A 20,803-nucleotide genomic window follows, 5' to 3' on the forward strand; every position below is an offset into this window, starting at 1 on the left:
ATCCGTAGAATCTCGTGTTTATAAATTTTAACCATCAGTCCAGAAGAATGAGGCAAATCATGTAAAATTGAACTTGTTCTGGCCAGGAGTAATGATCAATTCACTAAATTATGTCTGATCAGTCTCTCTGCATTGGGCACAATGTCAGCACGGTGGCAAAACATTTGTACACAAGTTGCACAGCGGTACAGCATGTAGTGACCACGATCTCATAAACCCCAAAGATCTGGGATCAATTCTAATTTGGGGTTCTGTCTACCTAGAGTTTTCCCTGTGACCACTTTGGTTTCTTCCTAGTGCTGAGATTTCTTTCCACATTCCAAAGTTGTGACTGTTTATAAGTTAATTGGCCACTGGAAGTTATCCAAGAATGTATGTAGGGGAGTGATAGAATCTGAGGGTAGTTGAGAATGTGGGGAGAATGGAAACTGACTAATGTAGGATTAGTATAGCATATGCACTTTGATGGTTAGTGCAGAGCTGATGGACTGAAGGGCCTATACTGGTGCTCCCTTTCTCTATGACTCTATTCATGTGTCCAGTAAGTTATGGCCCCTTCTTTTTCCTCATACTCCAGAATATAATTGTTCTGTGAAACAATAGCCGCTCCAAGCATTGGCTATTCTACGTAAAGTCTCAGCTTTTACTTTTGTCTATTTGAACCCGCATCTCCTTACATAAAACAAATTCAAACTAATGCCACCCAAGACAATTAGGACTACAAGATCCAGCTAATTTATTTACTTCCATGACAGGTTTATTATCAGTAACTGTCACCCTGCTGGGAAGTTTAAGAAGCCTTGATTCTAAGAATTTTAAGGTAACTTGTTTTCAAGGGATTTGATGAAGGAATGAGGGCAGATTGCCATATTACCTCATGAACAGTGACTAAAATTAGGTCTCTGGCAATGGAAAATTAACTACCATTTAGATCACGTAATCTTGATTGTACTTTCTACTCTCAAGAATAAGTCCTAATCTTACATAGGTCAGAAATTCCATAACCCTGAGTTCCACAAAATAACAAGTACTAGAAAGAACCAGATGTAAAATTCATCTATAGACAAATCCTGTCATTGGCTGGTGTACATCAAAAATTACACAAAAACTGAAATACTAACTGGATTTTTGAGTACGTCATCATCTACATCAAAATTTGAAGTGTCTGTTGGGCTGCTGACTTCAGGAATATAAGGTGCTTCTATATTTCTAATATTGTCCCAATCGATCCCTTTGAAAAATGAATGTTTTTTGAAATCTTCCATTCCATTTTTTCCAAGTCGATGTTCTCTACTACAGATCAACCGCTGTATCAAATCCTTGGCTTCATCAGATACATCGGTGAGATGAGATGGAAATTGGAATCGTTCCTGTCAAACAAAATATAGTCAGAATGCTATTGTATTACACTATGCATGCAGAACAAGAACGCCATTTCTGTATAAAGGAAACAATAGTTGAATTTTTAAAAAAGGGATATCCTGAAATTAAAAGACACAAAATTCAACACTTCCATTAAATATTTTGATTTCATTTTTATCATAAATTTAATTATATACAGGTCCATGAGCCAGTCCTCATCAGGGGATCAGAGGTGGAAAAGGTCGGCAACTTTAAATTCCTAGATGTTATTTCAGAGTATCTGTCTTAGGTCCAGCATTTATGTGCAATTACGAAGAAAGCATAGCAGCGCCTCTTCTTCCTTAGAAGGTTTACAAAGATTTGGCATGACATCCAAAACTTCTACAAATTTCTATTGATGTGAGGGACAGTATGCTGACTGGCTACATCACAGCCTGGTTGAAAATACCAATGCCCTTGAATAAAAAATCCTACAAAAAGTAGTGGATGTGGCCCAGCCCGTCACAAGTAAAACCCTTCCCACCTTTGAGGACATCTACATGGCGTGTTGTCACAGGAAAGCAGCATTCATCAATAGCAACCCCCACCACCCAGGTCACACTCTCTTCTCACTGCTGCCATCAGGAAGAAAGTACAGCAGCCTCAGGACTCTCACCACCAGGTTCAGGAACAGTTATTACCCCTCAGTCATCAGGCTGTTGAACCAGAGGAGAAAACTTCACTCAACTTCATTTGCCCCATCATCGAACTGTTTCCACAAAACCTTGGGCTCACTTTCAAGGGTTTCTTCTCATGTTCTTGATATTTATTGCTTACTTATTTATAATAATTATTATTTCTTTATTTTTTGTATTTGCACAGTTTTTTGTCTTTTGAAACTCTGGTTGTCCGCCCTGTTGGTGCTGTTTTTCATTGATTAATCTCGGTTGTAACTGGTGAAATATATGTACTTTGAACTTCATTATTATTAACACAGATTGCAATAGGGCAAGCTCAAAAACCGTGCTTGTAAAAGTAAAAAGAGCTTTACCAAAATTGAAATTAAAACACAAGGTAACCATTTAAACAGTTTGCTATATTCTTCTGCAATACTGCTATTCTTCTACAAAGAAGTACACTGCTGTATTTCACTATAGTGTTTAATTATCACACTATTTGTTTAAAATGTCAATCTAAAAAAAAGTGGGCCTTACTTGGTGATTCATAATTTTCCCATACGTTTCCACCAATGACTCAGCATAAAATGGTGTTTCTCCAACAAGCATTTCATACATGCATACACCAAGAGACCACCAATCACATTCTGGTCCATACTTTCCCATTCCATCCTCCATTGCTTGCAGGATTTCTGGAGAGATGTAGTCAGGAGTACCAACTGCTACAGAAGATTGTACCTGAGAACAATTGTGGAAACACATTACTTGGGTATGCTTTACTCTGATAAAAAAAATACATGCAATAAAAGCAACACACATCAAAGTTGCTGGTGAATGCAGCAGGCCTGACGAAGGGTCTCGGCCCAAAACGTCGACTGTACCTCTTCCTAGAGATGCTGCCTGGCCTGCTGCGTTCACCAGCAACTTTGATATGTGTTGCTTGAATTTCCAGCATCTGTAGAATTCCTTGTGTTTACATGCAATAAAATGTGTCCAAAAAGTCAGGTTGATTTATGGTTTAAAGATTCATGTTCAGATATCCTATGGAAAGAAAACGATTGTATAAAGACTCTTAGAAAATATTAATTGAATGCTTTAAATTTTGACTGCCACAGCCAAAATGTTGCGCAATTACTGAAATAAGAATATAAGTAGGAGGGTTAAGCCCTGAGCCATTTAAGCCTGCTCCATTATTTATTAAGATAATGGCCAACCATTAACATCACCTACTTTTCCACATTATTCTCAAATCCTTCAATTTTCTTATTATTCAAGTGTATTTTGAATTCTCTCTTGAATATGTTTAATTAAAAGGAGCATCTGTAACTCTCAAGGTACAAAATTCTAAAAACTCACACCCTTTATTAAACTTTTTCTCATCTTAATTTTAAGTGGATAATTTCATTATTCTGAGACAGATCTCTTACTCTAGACACCATAACTATGGAAAAATTCTCCCTCATCTCCTCTGCCAAGCCCCTTAATAATGTTGCAAGGCATAAGATGCACTCTCAACTCTAAACTGTAGCCTTAATAATTCAACCTCACTTTATAGAACAATGCTTATTACAGTAATTACCGAAAAGGACCACTGTTGCATTGTCTCAAAGACAAATATACCCTTCCTCAAGTAATAATCTCAATGTGCATCTTCACCCTGGCCTTACATGATTGTATTAAGTTTTACTTACACATCTTCAAACCTTTTTTTAATAAAGGCCAAAAAACTATTGCTTTTCCAACTGCATGCTTCAATTTAGATAAAGTCATCAATGTATCTCTTAAAGCCAACTATTCTCCCACTTTTTGCTTTTTAAAACAATTTCAGCTTTTTTTTTCCCATTTTTGTTCCAAAGCAAATAATTTCCCTTTTCTCCACAGTTATCTGTAACATAACTGTTTATAATGCCTTGCAAAAGCAAAACTGTGTGGATACTAGTAAGTTAAAACCAAAGATAAACAGAAAATGCTGGTAGCATTTTTAACAGATCAGACTACAAGTGCTTTTATTTTAGGTTCCAGGCCTTTCATCAAGATTTTTTGATGAACTGTCATTGAACGGAAACATTAATTGTTTTGCTTATGCCATGCTGCCTGATCATTTGGACATTTCCAGAATTCTGTTTTCATTTTAACCATCTTTTCCAACTCTGTGTTCTCGGCACAATTATATTTACCTTATAGTTTTGTCCTTTCAGCAAATTTGAACAAACCACAGTCAGTTGCCTTATATGCCACTCAAATAGATTGTGATGAGTCAACACTCAAGTACTGATCTATCCCATACCCTACAACCAAAAGTAACTCCACTTTCCCAGCCTCTTCTCATGTTAAACAGCCTATGCCAATTTAATACTTTTAATCCCATGAGCATTAATTTAGCACAATTTAAAGTTTTATTTAAAACTTAAAGCATTGTTACAGAATTCCTCACATTCCTTCTCTTCATTCCATGCTTATCAAAATTTCCATCAGCTCAGTTTTCTCTAAAGTCGCTGATTTTCATCAGATTAGAAAAACTTTGAATTAAATAAGATTTTGGAAGCTTCTTAATGTTGTTGTGCGGTAGACATTAGCAGTAGGAAGTCTTGTTTACAATAAGATGGAACAAAATGTTAGATATTGTGCTTCTAACTGCAGACTACAAGAAATACACAAACGTGATGTAAAAATACGAGGAATTTACCAGACAACTTCTTGTTTTGTTTATACTTTCCTTCAGAAGATGATATGGTATAAAACATTGAATATTCTGAACATAATGGAACTATTTCCTGAATAGTTTGAATATATACAATGAAAATCATTCTTATGCAGCTCTTATAAGAAACAGTACTCACAGTGCCATCATTCATCAACTTCAGGCAGGAACCAAAGTCGGCAAGGCGTATATGTCCATTCATGTCCAGTAAAACATTGTCAGGCTTTATATCCCTAAACAAAAACGCAAATGTTAACCAAAAATCCTTTTGGAAGAAGGCATTCATACACCAAATAATATTTTCACTGATTTCACCCAAAATATCAATTTTGTCCTACTTACCTGCATTAGTAAAAACATTTCATTTAAACAGATAAAAATGTATTTTGTTTCACAATAGCAAGTGAAGAATATAGCTGACAAAAAAGAACAATGTAGTATTACAGGAGACTCCTGTATTATGAGGTTTGACAATCCTAGAAAACAGTACTGTAATTCTGTGTCATCTATATGTTTAACAAACTGGGGTTTAAGAAGTTTCTCATTTATTCACTTTTATCCTCCCAAATCAATTCCGAGAGTGAATGCTATTTTGTATCTCCAATTTTTGAGTAGCAATCTGTAAATTCTGTAAGGGAAACTTCAACTATCCAGACAGCTGTAAAATGGAAGCTTGCAATCATTTAAGCCTATTATTCATATTTCTTTTCCATTCTGTTTTGAAGAGATAATCATCATCATGTGCCATGTAGTATGATGTGGACAATCAAGATCTATGACCATGATTGTTCTCAGCAGATTCTACAGAAGTGGTTTGCCTTTGCCTTTTTCTGGGCAGTGTCTTTACAAGGACGGTGACCCAGCCATTATCAGTACTCTTCTGAGATTGTCTGCCTGATGTCAGTGGTCGCATAACCAAGACGTGATATGCACCAGCTGCTCTTACAACCATCTGCCACCTGCTCCCATGGCTTCATGTGACCCTGATTTGTTTGGGGGGGGTAGGTGCTACAACTTGCCCAAGGGTGACCTGCAGGTTAGTGGGGGGGAAGGAGTGTCTTACAACTCCTTTGGCAGAGACTTACCTCCATCCCACCACTCGTTTGAAGAGATACCAGAGGGAATAATTCCTTCTTTCTCAAAGATAGGTGAATTAAAGGAAGTGATTTCCCTAGTCTTCTGTTTTTAGCATTTCTTATTCTAGTTATTCTGATAATGTATATGTACCCTGCAATATACACTTAGATGCAGTCTAGACCTAAATTACAACTGAATAGCTTTGCAAAAATGCATCCCTTGCACAGCTAAAAATCACTTCACCTGGAAGATGGTTTAAATTAATTAAACTTATGGTTTGCATTATAAATTCTCCTAAAATAGTTCATTACCCTTTATATGTAGTGAATTAATTTTATGTGCGGTGGTACGGTTTCATAGGCAATCTATTTAAATTAGTTATGTATACTTAAATAGCAAAATACAATTCAATAGATTACTGGGCCTTACAATTGCTTTGCGACTAATAAATGCACAAGCTGTAGATTACTAGCTCAGTCTTTCAAATAGCACTTTTGAATTGTGAACAAAATTTTGCATTATTTTTTACTTTTACATGAAACAGTAAAATATCTGATTAAATATAGAAAGATTCCTGGTTTACAAAAGAGTAGAGGATTATTAACACACTAAGTGGGTGGAAGGATGATTGGGAGGTGCTAAAGGTCATGTGTGGAAATAATAGATTACAGTAAAAAAAGGAGGAATGGATTTGATGAGATTACTTTCTGAGCCGGCACAGACAATAGGTTGAAATCCCTCTGTCTATGGTGAAAAGCAAGACCATAAGGTATAGGAGCAGAATTAGACCATTTGGCCCATTGAGTCTGCTCCACCATTTCATCATGACTGATCCATTTTCCTCTCAACCCCAATCTCCTGCCTTCTCCCTGTATCCCTTCATGCCTTGACTAATCAAGAATCTATCAACATCTGCACAATTACTTGGCCTCCACAACCACCTCTGGCAACAAATTCCACAGATTCACCATTCTCTTGCTAAAAAAAAAAATCCCCCTCATCTCTGTTGTAAATGGACGTCCCTCTATTCTGAGGCTGTGTGCTCTGGTCTTAGACCACCACCCCCACTAAAGGAAACATCCTCACCTCATCCACTCTATCGAGGTCTTTCAACATTCGAGAGGCTTCAATGAGTTCCCAACCCCTCATTTTTCAGAATTCCAGTGAGTACAGGCCAAGAGCCATCAAAAGCTTCTCATATGATCAGCCTTTCAATCCCACTATCATCTTCGTGAACCTGCTTTGAACCCTCGATGTCAGCACATCCTTTATTAGATAAGGGGCCCAAAACTGCTTCACAATACTCCAACTGAGGCCCAATCAGTGCCTTATAAGCCTCAACATGACATCCTTGCTTTTATATTCTAGTCCTTTTGAAATGAATGCTAACATCGCATTTGCCTTCCCCATCACTAGCTCAAGGTTTTTCACTCAGAGAGTATTGGTGCGTGGAATGCACTGCCTGAGTCAGTGGTGGAGGCAGATACACTAGTAAAGTTTAAGAGACTACTGGACAGGTATATGGAGGAATTTAAGGTGGGGGGTTATATGGGAGGCAGAGTTTGAGGGTTGGCACAACATTGTGGGCCAAAGGGCCTGTACTGTGCTGTACTATTCTATGTTCTATGTTCAACCTGCAAATTAACCTTTAGGGAATCTTGCACAAGGACTCCAAGTCTCTTTGACCCCTATACTTTTATTTTTTTCTACCAAAGTGCATGACCATATATTTCCCAACACTGTATTCCATCTGCCACTTCTTTGACCATTCTTCTAATCTGCCTAAGCCCTTCTGCAGCCTCCCTGCTTCCTCAACACTACCTGCCCCTCCACCTACCTCCGTATTGTCTGCAAATTTGGCTACAAAGCTATTCATTCCTTCATGCAAATCATTGGCATACAACTTAAAAGGAGTGGTCCCAACACAGATCTACGTGGAACACCACAGTGGAGCCAACCAGAAAAGGCTCCCTTTGTTCTGACTTATGCCTCCTGCCGATCAGTCAATGCTCTATCCATGATAGTACCATTCCTGTAATACCATGGGCTCTTAACTTGTTAAGCAGCCTCATGTGCGGCACCTTGTCAAAGGCCTTCAGAAAATCCAAGTACAAAACATCCGCCAGTGATGTGGGGATGGAACTGGACTCTCTCACTGTGGTGTCTGAAAAGAGGATGCTGTCTAAGTTGCATGCCATCTTGGTCAATGTCTCCCATCCACTACATAGTGTACTGGGTGGGCACAGGAGTACATTCAGCCAGAGACTCATTCCACCGAGATGCAGCACAGAGCATCATAGGAAGTCATTCTTGCCTGCGGCCATCAAACTTCACAACTCCTCCCTTGGAGGGTCAGACACCCTGAGTCGATAGGCTGGTCCTGGACTTATTTCATAATTTACTGGCATAACTTACATATTACTATTTAACTATTTATGGTTCTATTACTATTTATTATTTACAGTGCAACTGTAACGAAAACCAATTTCCCCAGGATCAATAAAGTATGACTATGACTATTCTCTGATTCTCCTTTATCTATCCAGGAACACAGTTGAGACACAATCTTGTTAAATGGTAAACTCAAGGGACCAAGTGGCCTTCTGCTGCTCCTAACTTGTATAATTGTGGTGTCACAGCATAAAGTAGTGAGTTTTCCTGATCTCCAAAACTGTCTGTGTGGAATCTGCACATCTTCCCTGCAAATGCATGTACTTCCTCTGGCTTCTCCAGCCTTCCCACATCCCAAGAAGGTATGTGTCCACAGGTTAATAGGTCATTGTAAATTGCCGAGTGAGAAGATGAATAGTAGAGTCTGGGGGTAGCTGATAGAACGTGGAGAGGATTGGCAGTTCATGGTCAGTGTAGAGTTGTGAGTCAAAGGCCTTGTAAAAGGGGCAGAGAGACAATGAATAAGAAATTCGTTTAATACAAAAAGAATGTCATGGTGATTGGCTATCAGGACGATATGTAGCGCTGTTCCTTTAGGATTCATCACAAGACCGCTGCTTTAGTTCATATACATTAATGAACTTGAGACAAGGCACGATCTCAAATTTGCAGATGACACAAAACTTGACAGCATAGTGAACACTGAAAACAGTTATACGTTTCAAGGAGAAACAGAATGTTTGGCAAATCATGCCTGATGAATTTTAATGCATTGAAGTACAAGGTATACACTTTGGTAGGGCAGTCATTTTCCTGGGGTTGGGGAATCAAGAATGAATGGCCATAGATTTAAGATAAGTGGAGAAAGATTTAATAGAAATTTGAGGAGCAACTTCTTGTTGAGAGGAGGGCAGCATATATGTGGAGTGAGCTGCCGGGGGAGTGTTGAAGCAGAGTAACAGGAAAAGTTTAGGGAAGTTACAGAACAAACACTGGCAAAACAAAATAGCTTAGACAGACATCTTGGTCAGCATGGACCAGCAGGGTTGAAGGGCCTATTTCTGTGCTGTATGACAATGACTACCATCACCATTGTTTTGACAATAATGGGTCCTTTTGATTTTGTTAAGGCTGAGCTAAAAATTGCATTTATCAATATAATAGCTATAAACTGCAAGAGAACATACCAGTATTGATTACATTAACTGAATGTAGTTGTGCATTTGGAAACAACGAAGATGGAATATTTGAGGAAAATCATTGTACTAAATTTTAACTTACAACTGACAGCAGGAACAAAGTAAATCCAAATCACTATTAATACAACAGAAGGTCAACTTAAAGCAGTTTCTCCACAGTTAGCTGTTACCAAAAAAAGTGGCAATATATTATATATCTTAACAAATTCATGCAATTGAAATATTTAACTATTACCATCGTTTAAAGAAGAAAAAAACAAGTTCATGCTCATTTGAAAATGCGGAACTAAAATTAAACTTCACAAAAGAAATAAATTCTGCAGAGAACTTCTGACTTTCTGAATAACAATACAAGTTTGCATTGAATAGTAGCACCTGGTATCATATTTCCAATGTAATAATTATAAAACAAAGTATGGTGGAAACATCAGATAGCATCATGGAAAGAGAAAAAAAGTTAATGTTTCTTCAGAAATAGGAAAGAAAAAGCATGACAATTTGAAGTTTCAGAGGGTGGTAAAAAGATAGATAGCACACAGTTAATATCTGTGATAAAGCAAGGCCACAGGTACCACGGGGATTAAGTAATTCAGGTTAATTATAGGTTAAGGAGAGTAACCATAACGAAAGGAACATACAAGCCATGAGATGCAAACATGTATTAAAGAGAGCAAGAATAAACAAAGTAACATGAAAGCAGTTAATGTTAGTGCTCTAGGAAATGTCATTATTTACAGTATGTATCAAGAAACACGACTTGCATAAAAATAAAGCATTATTTAATTTTCTTTCTCCACTGACATAAATTTTGTAAAAGCAAATTTAATCCAGTTTCTCATATTTTTTGAGTAGTGATTTGTGAATTCTGTTAGGATGAATTTCCATCACCCAGACAGTCGTAACACAGGGGTTGCCTATATAATCCACCTTGGTGCTGCCATAACTTAAAAATGGCATGTGTTATTCACTTCCAGACACTCTCACTGAAATGTATTAATTTCAGCTTGGTTAAAGTGACGTTCAACTCTTTGGAATCTATCCAACACTAACTTCACATACCTCTGAAGTACAATCACTTAAGGGATTACAGCACCACCACAACTAAAACTAATGAAGTGATCTTATGAAGTTACAAAGTCCAATCCTAAGGTTTATACCACTCACTTTAAAATTTGAGAATAGAGATCTGAAATGAGAATATCTTGGAGTGGTCAGGGCAGGGATATAATGGATGCAAGAGAAATGGAAAATAAGTACAAGAAGTTTTGCAGATACTGGAAATCCAAAGCAACACACACAAAATGCTGGAGGAACTCAGCAGGTCACGCAGCATCCATGGAAATGAATAAACGGTCGACATTTTGGGCTGAGACCCTTCTTGAAGACTGGAAAGACTGGAAGGGAAAGTGGGGGGAGGGTGAAAGACACCAGATTAAAAAGGTGGGGGGAGGGGATGGAGGATAGCTAGAAGGCGATAGGTGAAGCCAGGTGAGTGGGAGAGGTAAAGGGCTAGCGATGAAGGAATCTGGTAAGAGAGGAGAGTGGGACATAAGAGAAAGGAAAGGAGAAGGGGCACCAGCGGGAGGCGATAGGCAGATGGGAAAAGGTATGCTGCAGCCAGAGTGGAGAACAGAAGAAGAGGGGAGGGGGAGGGAAGCAGTCTTTTGCTGGGAGGAGAAATCAATACTCATGCCATCAGGTTAGAGGCTACCCAAACAGAATATAAGGAGCTTGCTCCTCCACCTCAAGGGTGGCCTCATCATGGCACAAGAAGAGGCCATGGGCCGACAGCTCAGAATGAGAATTGTAATTAAAATGTTGGGCCACTGGGAATATCTGCTTTTGACAGCTGGAGTGGTGGTGCTTCACAAAACTGCCTCCAATTTACAGCGGGCCTCACTAATGTAGAGGAGGCTGCATCAGGAGCACCTAATACAATAGATGACCGCAGTAGACTTGTAGGTGAAAAATGAGGTGAACAGGCAGGTGTAGTATGATAGTTTGAACAAAAGCGTTAAAATGTTTTTTTCCCCCAATTTCGTTTGGCTTAACATTTGACTGGTTTGTCATAATATTTGTTAAGCCACGGTGTGTAATACAGGGCAAAAAAGTTTATGGGACATTTTGGCAATCATAATCCTCTAACCTGTGACTTAACCACACAGACAACAAATTTCTTCATTGTCCTCATATGGAACTATTTGAATCATTGTGTTCTAGTGCAAGATATTCATTGCATAGAACACTGAAATTATTGCTCAAAATGCAGACTTAATTTACTTTGGAAGCATGTACAAAATATTTAAAATGAACTCAATTAATTTCCACTTTGATGCAAGAAAGTAAAATCAAAGTACAAGCTGTGCCAGTCAGCTGCAATACTAAACCAGTGAGAATAACTTCATTCTGCTTCACTTCCCCATCACTGACTCACTTTCAAAGACTCTTCATTTCATGTTCTCTGTCTTCATTGGTTATTTATTTATTATTATTATTTTTTTCTCTTTTGTATTTGCAGAGTTTGTTGTCTCTTACAGATTGGTTGTTTATAAGATCCGGTAAGATGGTGGTATGTTTGGTCGCAACAGCTTCAAAAGGGTCAACAAAAGGTGCTACTGTCCTATTTAAATGCATCTCCAATGATCGCAAGATCCTGATTCAGAATTTAACATACTGCAGTGAGTTGCTCGCTGGTGGAAAAAAAAAATGAGGAACTACATAACCTGCTGCTGCTTGAGTCAATGGAGGCTACAGTCTAATAGTGAGTGGTCGTCTTGGTCGCTTTTCTTGTGATCACAAGACCCTTTTGGACATTGTTAATCTGGTATGCCACAAGCTCAATTCATTGAATTAATGGCTAAGAGCAGCGGCGGATGGGAAGGGAGCTGCACGGCCTTGGTCGTAGCAAGGATTAGGCCTCAAGCCACAGTGTTGCCTGTTTACAGCCTCCAGGAGAGAGGCATCCAGGATGAAGTTGGTGCTGCACTCCCACTGTTTGCTTGGCAAACCAGCTGTTGTGGTTGACTGCATATTTCGACGACACTCAATGGACTCAGGGCCTCAAGCCATGGGGTCGCCTGAAACGTGGCTCAATAGTGCCTTCCTTACAAAAAGTAAGAATACCTAACATGCCCTTAATTTGTAATTCTAAATTTTGGGCTAAAATTACTGATTTTTGTCGCTTCCCTTGAAGGTTTTCACCAACCAAATACCAACTGGAGTCAACACAGAGTGGCTGAAAATTATTGGTCTCACCAAATGAACAGTAAATAGATCAACCAGTAACTAGCGCAGCTAGAAATGCCTTTCACTTAATTCCATTATCTAATAGTTTCCAAACCAGTGACATTGGGAATGCAATATACTTATACATCCCAGGAGGGAGGAATTACCCATTGACCCTTACTGGAAATATGCACATGTGTACTTCAAGTCAAACTAAGATCCAGTCATTTGATAAGTCCTTCAATTAAACTGCTTCTCAACATTGTCAAAATTCAAAAGCATATATTAACTACTTGAATGAAGTACAAGAGAGTATATATTTATGCAACCCCAGGATGACTTGAGATTGGAAAGGAGAACAGAAAGGAGACCACAGAAGGAAGAATAGAAAAATTAACCCTCATAATTTCAGAATGTGAATGTGCAATGCAGCATACACATAAAAATATATATATACCTGTGTACATAATGCAACTTGTGAATGGAGTCGATAGCTAACACCATTTCTGCTATGTAAAATTTAGACATTTCTTCTGGAAGTCTGTCTTCAAACTTGCTGAGCAATGTTAGCAGATCCCCTCCCACGTAGTAGTCCATAACTAAATACTAAAAACATATAAAATACACTTAATAACAAGGCAATTCATACAATGTAACTACAGATATAGTTTGATAATCAAAAATTAATCAAATTTAATTTGACAATAAGAAAAATTCAGTGACATAAAAGTGAGGTACAATTTTCTCAGGAATACCTGCATTATCCATTTGTTTATCATTTAAGATTTTATGGGAAAACAAACTTACCAAGTAGTTATCATCTTGGAAGGCATAATGTAATGTAGTGATCCACTGGCAATCACCGTTCACCAGAACATTCCTTTCTTCTCGAAAACAAGCTGTCTGTATACAAGAAACAGCTTTATGAACTTCGCTGTGCTTTATTTCACACATTTACTTATGTATGGGTTTGCACTCTAACATTCAGACTGGATCAATGGCATAACCAAGAAACACATCTAAAGACAAGAGATTAAACAAACAGAGCAAAACTCAGCCTATACAGCTTACAATGTAACTCAAGGTTAAATATATTTTATAGTTATGTTTTTTAGATCAATTTCAAGATTTCACATAGTCTGCAGACGATTGATCTTTTTCATTGAACTTATATATTTATATCACTGAATATATTTGTTACCTTCTGGTATATGTCCGTGGCTGACAAGGGAAGTCAAAGCCAACATAAATGCAAAAGAGAGGGCATACAAGAGCAAAAACTATTCCGAAGTTAGAGGAATGGGAAATTTTTAAAAACCAACAGAAGGCAACTAATAAAAAACTATAAGGAGGGAAAAGATGAAATATGATGGTATGCTAGCCAATAATATCAAAAATAATACCAAATGTTTTTTTCAGGTAGTTAAAGAGTAAAAGAAAAGGAATGGTAGATGTTGCACTACTAGAAAATGACTGGAGGTATAGTAATGGGGGACATGGGAATGGCGTATGAACTGAATAAATATTTTGCAACAGTCTTCATTGTGTAAGACACACTTAGAATGCTGTAAGTTTGAGAGTGTTAGGGGACAGCTAATACCAGGGCAAAGGTGCTTGAGAAACTGAAAGGTGTGAAGATAGATAAGTCACCTTCTGATAGACAACGTCCCAGGGTTCAAAAGAGGTATCTGAAAAGACTGTGGAGCTATTAAGTAATGATCTTTCAAGAATCAATAGATTAATGCATGGTTCCGGCGACTGGAAAATTGCAATTGTCACTCCATTCTTCAAGAAGGGAGGGAGGCAGAAGAAAGGAAATTATAGGCTTGATCTCAGTGCTTGGGAAGATGTTGGAATTGATTGTTAAGGATGTGGTTTCAGGGTACTTGGAGGCACATGACAAAATAGGCCAAAGTCAGCATGGTTTCCTTAAGGGAAAATCTTGCCTGACAAATCTACTAGAATTCTTTGAAAAAATAACAAGCAGGTTAGACAAAGGAGAATCAGAGGATGTTTTGTACTTGGATTTTCAGAAGGCTTTTGACAGGGTGCCACACGTGAGGCTGCTAAACTAGATAAAGAGACCAGGGTATTACAGTAAAGATACTAGCATGGATAGAGTATTGACTCATTGGCAGGAAGCAAAAAGTGGGAATATAAAGGTAACTTTTTCTGGTTAGCTGCCAGTGACTGGTGGTGTTCCACAGGGGTCTGTGTTGGGACCGATTTTTACATTGTATATCAATGATTTGGATGATGAAATTGTTGGCTTTATGGCTAAGTTTGTGGATGAGATGAAGAGAGGTGGAGGTGGAAAATCCAAGGTGCAAAGGGGTTCTGGAGTCCTCATGCAGGATACCCCAAAGGTTAATTTGCAGATTGAAGCTGTGATGAGGAAGAAGAGTGCAATTTTAGCATTCATTTCAAGAGGACTAGAATATAAAAGCAAGGATATAATACTGAGGCTGTATAAGGCACTGGTGAGTTCTCACTTGGAGTACTGAAAGCAGTTTTGGGCCCTTATTAAGAAAGTTTGTGCTGACATTGGAGATGGCCAAGTTTGCGGATGATACGAAGATAGGTAGAAGGGTAGGTAGTGTTGACAAAATACGAGAATGATTCTGGGAATGAAAGGGTTATCATAAGAGCAGCAACTGAAGGCTCTGGGCCTGTACTCACTGGAACTTAGAATCCTTAATGAGGGTGATCTCATTGAAACCTATCAAATGTTGAAAAGACGAGACAGAGGATGTGAAGAGAATGTTTCTTTTTTGGGGGGACTCCGGGACTAGAGGACACAGCCTCAAAATAGAGGAATGTCCATTGGGAACAGAGATGAGGAGGAATTTCTTTAGCCAGAGGGTGGCAAACCTGTGAAATTCAATGCAACAGATGACTATGGATGCCAAGTCACTGGATATATTTAAGGCAGAGACTGATAGGTTCTTGATTAGCCAGGGCATGAAAGATTATGGGGAGAAGGTAGGAAAATGGGGTTGAGAGGAAGATGGATGAGCCATGATGAAATGGCGGAGCAGACTCAATGGGCCGAATAGCCTAATTCTTCTTCTTATGGTCTTACATATCTGGCTTACTTATTAGCAACTAGACTAACAAATAACTGATATAATACAATTGTACAATGAAGCTAAACGTGACTTCATTGCATATGTTATTAAAGGGAAATTGTTGCTTTCAGTATAGAAAACACAAGAACATAAGAAGCAGGAATAGGCTATTCTGCCCCTTAAGCCTACTATGCCATTTATACGAATATCATTAAACTCATTTAAGATCGCAACTTCATCTTCCTGCTCTAATACCTCTGACTCCCCTTTACGCCTAAAAATTTATACCCCCCTGAATATATCTACTGTCCAATATCCACTACCCTCTAAGGACAGGAATTCCAAAGATTCACAATAATGATTGCCTCCTTATCGTGGAACTGTGTCACACTTAAGACTCCCCTACCTCCAAAGATGTATCCTAACAGAAACTTTGCTGCCAAGCTCTTTTAGCATTTCATGTATGAAGATATATCCTTACATTCTTCCAAACCTCAAAAACTATGGGGTTATTCAGCTAAATCTTTCTTAGGACAACTCACTTACTACAGGAAACAAACTAGTGAACTTTCACAATGCTACCTCCACATGATGTATCCTTTAAAAAAAGTAAAACTATATGCAAGACCATTATCATCTCACTATCCCTTCTAAATGTGGTAAGACTTCATTTCTCTTGTATTCCATCCCCTTTGCAATAGTCCACTTGACATCTTAGTAAACTCCTGACTTCTTTTCTTACTTTGTCTTTCTTAAGACTCTACTCTCTGAAGCTCTTTTTATATTCCCACACTATTCAAATAATATTCACGCTATTCTTCAAATTAATTAACTCCCATCTTCCCTACTGGCAGACAATTAAACCAGAAACAAATTTCAGGTTCTGAGGAGAAATTGGAAAAGTGATGCCATGGCTAAGAGTAGCTGAGCAACAATTTTTAACAATGAACAGACTGGGGGGGGGGGTGGGGGGCGGGAATGCCTGGCCTATTTCTACTTATTCCTAATGTTTTCATGTTATATGCCATCTGCTATCATTTTGGCCACTTTCCATCCTTCTACGTTAAGCAACGATGATAGATCACAATTTGTCTTTTTATACAAGTATTAATGCAGATGTTGAGCAGTCAGCAGTAAACACCTCCTGTTTGAAGTTTGCCAAAATGAAAACTGCCTGTTTATCCTTTCTCTTTGTTTTCTGTCTGTGAGGTAATCCCTTATCTATGCTGATTATCTTCTCAAACCCAAGTACACAGCATCTAGGACGCCACTTTATCTACCTTGCTGAGTTAAACAGGCATTTATGAGACCACACCTAGAGTACTGCATCAATACTGGGTCTCCCTATCCAAGAAAGCATTTAATGTTTTGCAATCAATACAGAGGATGAAAAGGCTGATAATTGAAGTGGAGACACATTTCCAGTTGCACACCATTTCAACCTCCCTTCCCACACCAACCTGTCTAAACTCCATCTTTTCCATTGGCAGGTCAAGGCCCAAGGCCAACTAGAAAAGCAACACCTCATATTTTGCCTGGGTACTGTGCAACCCAATGGTAACACTAAATTTGCCAATTTCAGGTACCTTTACAACCAGCATTTCCCCAGTCTTGATCTAATCAACAAGTTCCAAAGACTGGGCTTCTGCACTCCCCTCTGCAATAGAATCCTTGATTTCCTTACTGAGAAATCACAGACTGTGTGTATTGGAAATAACATCTCCACCTCGCTGACAATCGACACTAGTGTGCCTTAAGGATGCATACTTAACCCTATTCACTACACCCATGATTGTGTGGCTAGGCACAGCTCAAATACCATCTATAAGTTTGCCAATGACACAACTATTATTGGCAGAATTTCAGATAGTGATGAAAAGGCATGCAGGAGCAAGACAGATCAGCTGGATGAGTGGTGTTGCAGCAATAACATTGCACTCGACATTAATAAGACCAAGGAATTGATTGTGGACTTCAGGTAAGGGCAAGTTGAGAGAACACACACCAGTCCTCATTGAGGGATCTGAATTGGAAAGGGCGAGCAGTTTCAAGTTCCTGAATACCTATCCTGGGCCAATATATTGATGCAATTACAAAAAAAGGCACAACAGCGGCTATATTTCATTAGGAGTTTCAGCAGACTTGATCATGTCACCAAAAATTCGTAAATTTCTACAGATGTACCGTAGAGTGCATTCTAAATGGCTGCATCACCGTCTGGTATGGAGGAGGGGAGACTGTACAAGATCAAAAAAGGCTGCAGGATGTTGTAAACTTAGCCAGCTCTATCATTGGCAATGGCCTCCCCAGCATCCAGGACACCTTCAAAAGGTGATGTCTCAAAAAGACAGCTTCCATCATTAAGGGCCCCCAACACACAGGACATGCCCTCTTCTCTTTGCTGCCATCAAGGAGGAGGCATAGGAGCCTGAAGACATACATTCAAAATTTCAGCCACTGCTTCTTCCCTCCACCATCAGATTTCTGAATGGACAATAAACCCATGAACATTACTTCAGTTATTTTCCCCTCTCTCTTAGCACTACTTGTTTTAATTTATTTTAAAATATATATCTCATGTTGCAATTTATAATTTTTATTATGCATTGCAATGTGCCGCTGCCACAAAACAACAAATTTCATGACATACTATATACCAGTGATAATAAACCTGATTCTGATCTCTCCTTTCAACCAGCTTCTGATTCCACCCCACCCCGATTTTATTCTCTTCAAATCCAATTACCCATTTTCATTCCCCTTCCCAGTTCCACCCACCTATTACTCATACACTTATTCCATCAAATCTCCTATCCTATCTGACTATATCTGCCCTTCACCCTCCTTTAATAATTCACATTACCACCTTCAGATTTCAGAATTTTCAGCTGTGTCCCCACTTACCACCACCCCTCCTTTCCCCAGCTGTTCCATCTGTTTTAGTTTCCCTTGTCTGCTTCTACCTCTTGCCCACTTGCCTTCAATGAAATGAACACAATACTCAGAGTGTGATCTAACTAGAGTTTTGTAGAGCTGCAAAATAGGTCGCGGCTCTTGAACTCAATCCCGACTAATATAGGCTAGCACACTATACATCTTCTGCACCACCATATCAACTTGTGGGGCAACTTTGAGGGATCTGTGTACATGGACTCCAAGATCACTCTGTTCCTCCACACTGGTAAGAATCCTGCCATTAACCTGGCACTCCATCTTCAAGTTCAACCTTCCAAGGTGCATCACTTCACACTTTACCAGATTGAACTTCGTCAGTCATTTCTCCACACAGCTCTACACCCTGTCTATATCCCAATGGAGCAAATGATAACCTTCTCCACTAACCACAACACCACCATTCTTCATGTCATCTGCAAACTTACTAGCCCACCCTTCCACTTCCTCATCCAAGTCATTTATATAAATCACAGAGTAAGGGTCCTAGAACCCCAGTCACTGAGTCATCTTCAAATGTAATATGTAATGAAATGTACATTATGCCATTCTTACCTCAGCACGTTTCAGCATTTCCCATTTATTGAGGATTTTCATAGCATAAACACGTTCAGTGTTCTTCATTTTTACCACTGCAACCTATAATGTTAAAAAGGCCATCATTTTAAAACTGTTTACAAATCAATCTTAATAAAAGTCCAATTGCATCTTTACTTTTTCATTATCTTATTCTGAAAAAAATACTAGGCAACTCCTGCACATTGCTCCAAAAACATTAAAACATTTCCAATTAATTTACAGAGCAGTACAGTACTTGTCCTACTTGGCCCTTTCACAGAATACAGTTGTCCCCATCCCCTGGTTCTTTCTCTATTTCCAGATCATTCTTCCCCATTTCAAGTACTTATCCAATTCTTTTTCAAAAGCTATTAATAAACCCAAATCCAAAGTAATTGGGCAGCTATTCCAAATCTTAAACATTCAGTAGCATCAAAGCTTCCACTGTCACTGATTTATTTGTTAATCATCTCATATCTAACCCTTTGCTTATAAATGTTTTAGCTAGTGAGAAAGAAAACTATGCTTTCTGCCTCTTCATAATATAGACTATAATTATTCACATTAAATCCCAACTCATTATTTTGTGTCCAACCTGAGAGCCTCAGCCAAAGCTTGGAGTTTATAGCTTTGCCAAGAGTTTGTGCTTAATTAATTGCCTTTATATTATGCAGCACAAGTCTGTGTAGAGCATACATTTGTTCAGGATGCTGCATTGACATTTTGTCAACTATCAGGTGGGATTTATTTTTCAGTTTTTAATCAGCTACGTACTGCTATCCAAAATTATTTAGTAAAACAGAAATTCGAAGTTCATATCCAAGGCTTACGCTTCGTCATTTGTGATGAATCCCAGGCCCAAAACTCACAGGAATTGCAGGCTATAGAACTTCCCATGTTGTCAAACAGTTTTATTATTGTACAGGGGCTGGATCACTATTCCAGTACTTCCAAATTTCATGATCAGTTCATTACGAAAGCCAGACCTAAGACTTGCTGAACAACAACCAAAATTCCACCCTCACATTGTTTAATATTATGCAATTACAAATCAATTTGCATTATATTATCAGTTTTAAACAGTACTGTATAAACGATTACATAAATACAGGCTCACAGAATGAACGGACAAAGCTGTAAATATTTAATCTCTCGCCAGTTAAAAGTGTTAAATTAAACACAAAATACTCTGCAGATGCTGGGGTCAAAGCAACACTCACAACACGCTGGAGGAACTCAGCAGGTCAGGCAACATTTGTCCCACCCTCCCCCCACCTTCTTTATAGGGCCTCTGCCCCTTCCCTCTTCAGTCCTGACGAAGGGTTCCGGCCCGAAACGTTGACTGATCCTTTCCACGGATGCTGTCCGACCTGCTGAGTTCATTCAGCGTGTTGAAAAGTATTAACTTATTCGGTGCTTGTACACCAGTAATCCTGATATTATCCCTATTAAGTACTCCAATAAACGTATTATTAAATGTGGTCAGTGACTTACTATAAGCAATATCAAAGATTATCTACTGATAATCTACTAAAATTGGCCGGCTGGTGGCGTAGTGGCATCAGCGCCGGACTTTGGAGCGAAGGCTCCCGAGTTTGAACCCAGCTGGCTCCC

The 20,803-nt window shown here is 38.7% G+C and overlaps 1 protein-coding gene across 1 annotated transcript in view; it reads right to left on the minus strand.

Annotated features, from left to right (window-relative positions):
- Positions 1-20,803, minus strand: part of cdc42bpb (CDC42 binding protein kinase beta (DMPK-like)) — a 215,867-nt gene that overhangs the window by 69,748 nt on the left and 125,316 nt on the right. Inside the window, exons 3-8 of the mRNA XM_063047649.1 lie at positions 19,187-19,270; positions 13,419-13,514; positions 13,069-13,217; positions 4,859-4,952; positions 2,556-2,756; positions 1,122-1,370 (exon numbers count right to left, since the gene is read on the minus strand). Coding sequence (XP_062903719.1) covers positions 1,122-1,370; positions 2,556-2,756; positions 4,859-4,952; positions 13,069-13,217; positions 13,419-13,514; positions 19,187-19,270 — 873 coding nt within the window. The remainder of the gene's footprint in view (positions 1-1,121; positions 1,371-2,555; positions 2,757-4,858; positions 4,953-13,068; positions 13,218-13,418; positions 13,515-19,186; positions 19,271-20,803) is intronic.

The sequence above is a fragment of the Mobula hypostoma genome, chromosome 1 (genome assembly GCF_963921235.1).
Source record: "Mobula hypostoma chromosome 1, sMobHyp1.1, whole genome shotgun sequence".
NCBI lineage: Eukaryota > Metazoa > Chordata > Chondrichthyes > Myliobatiformes > Myliobatidae > Mobula > Mobula hypostoma.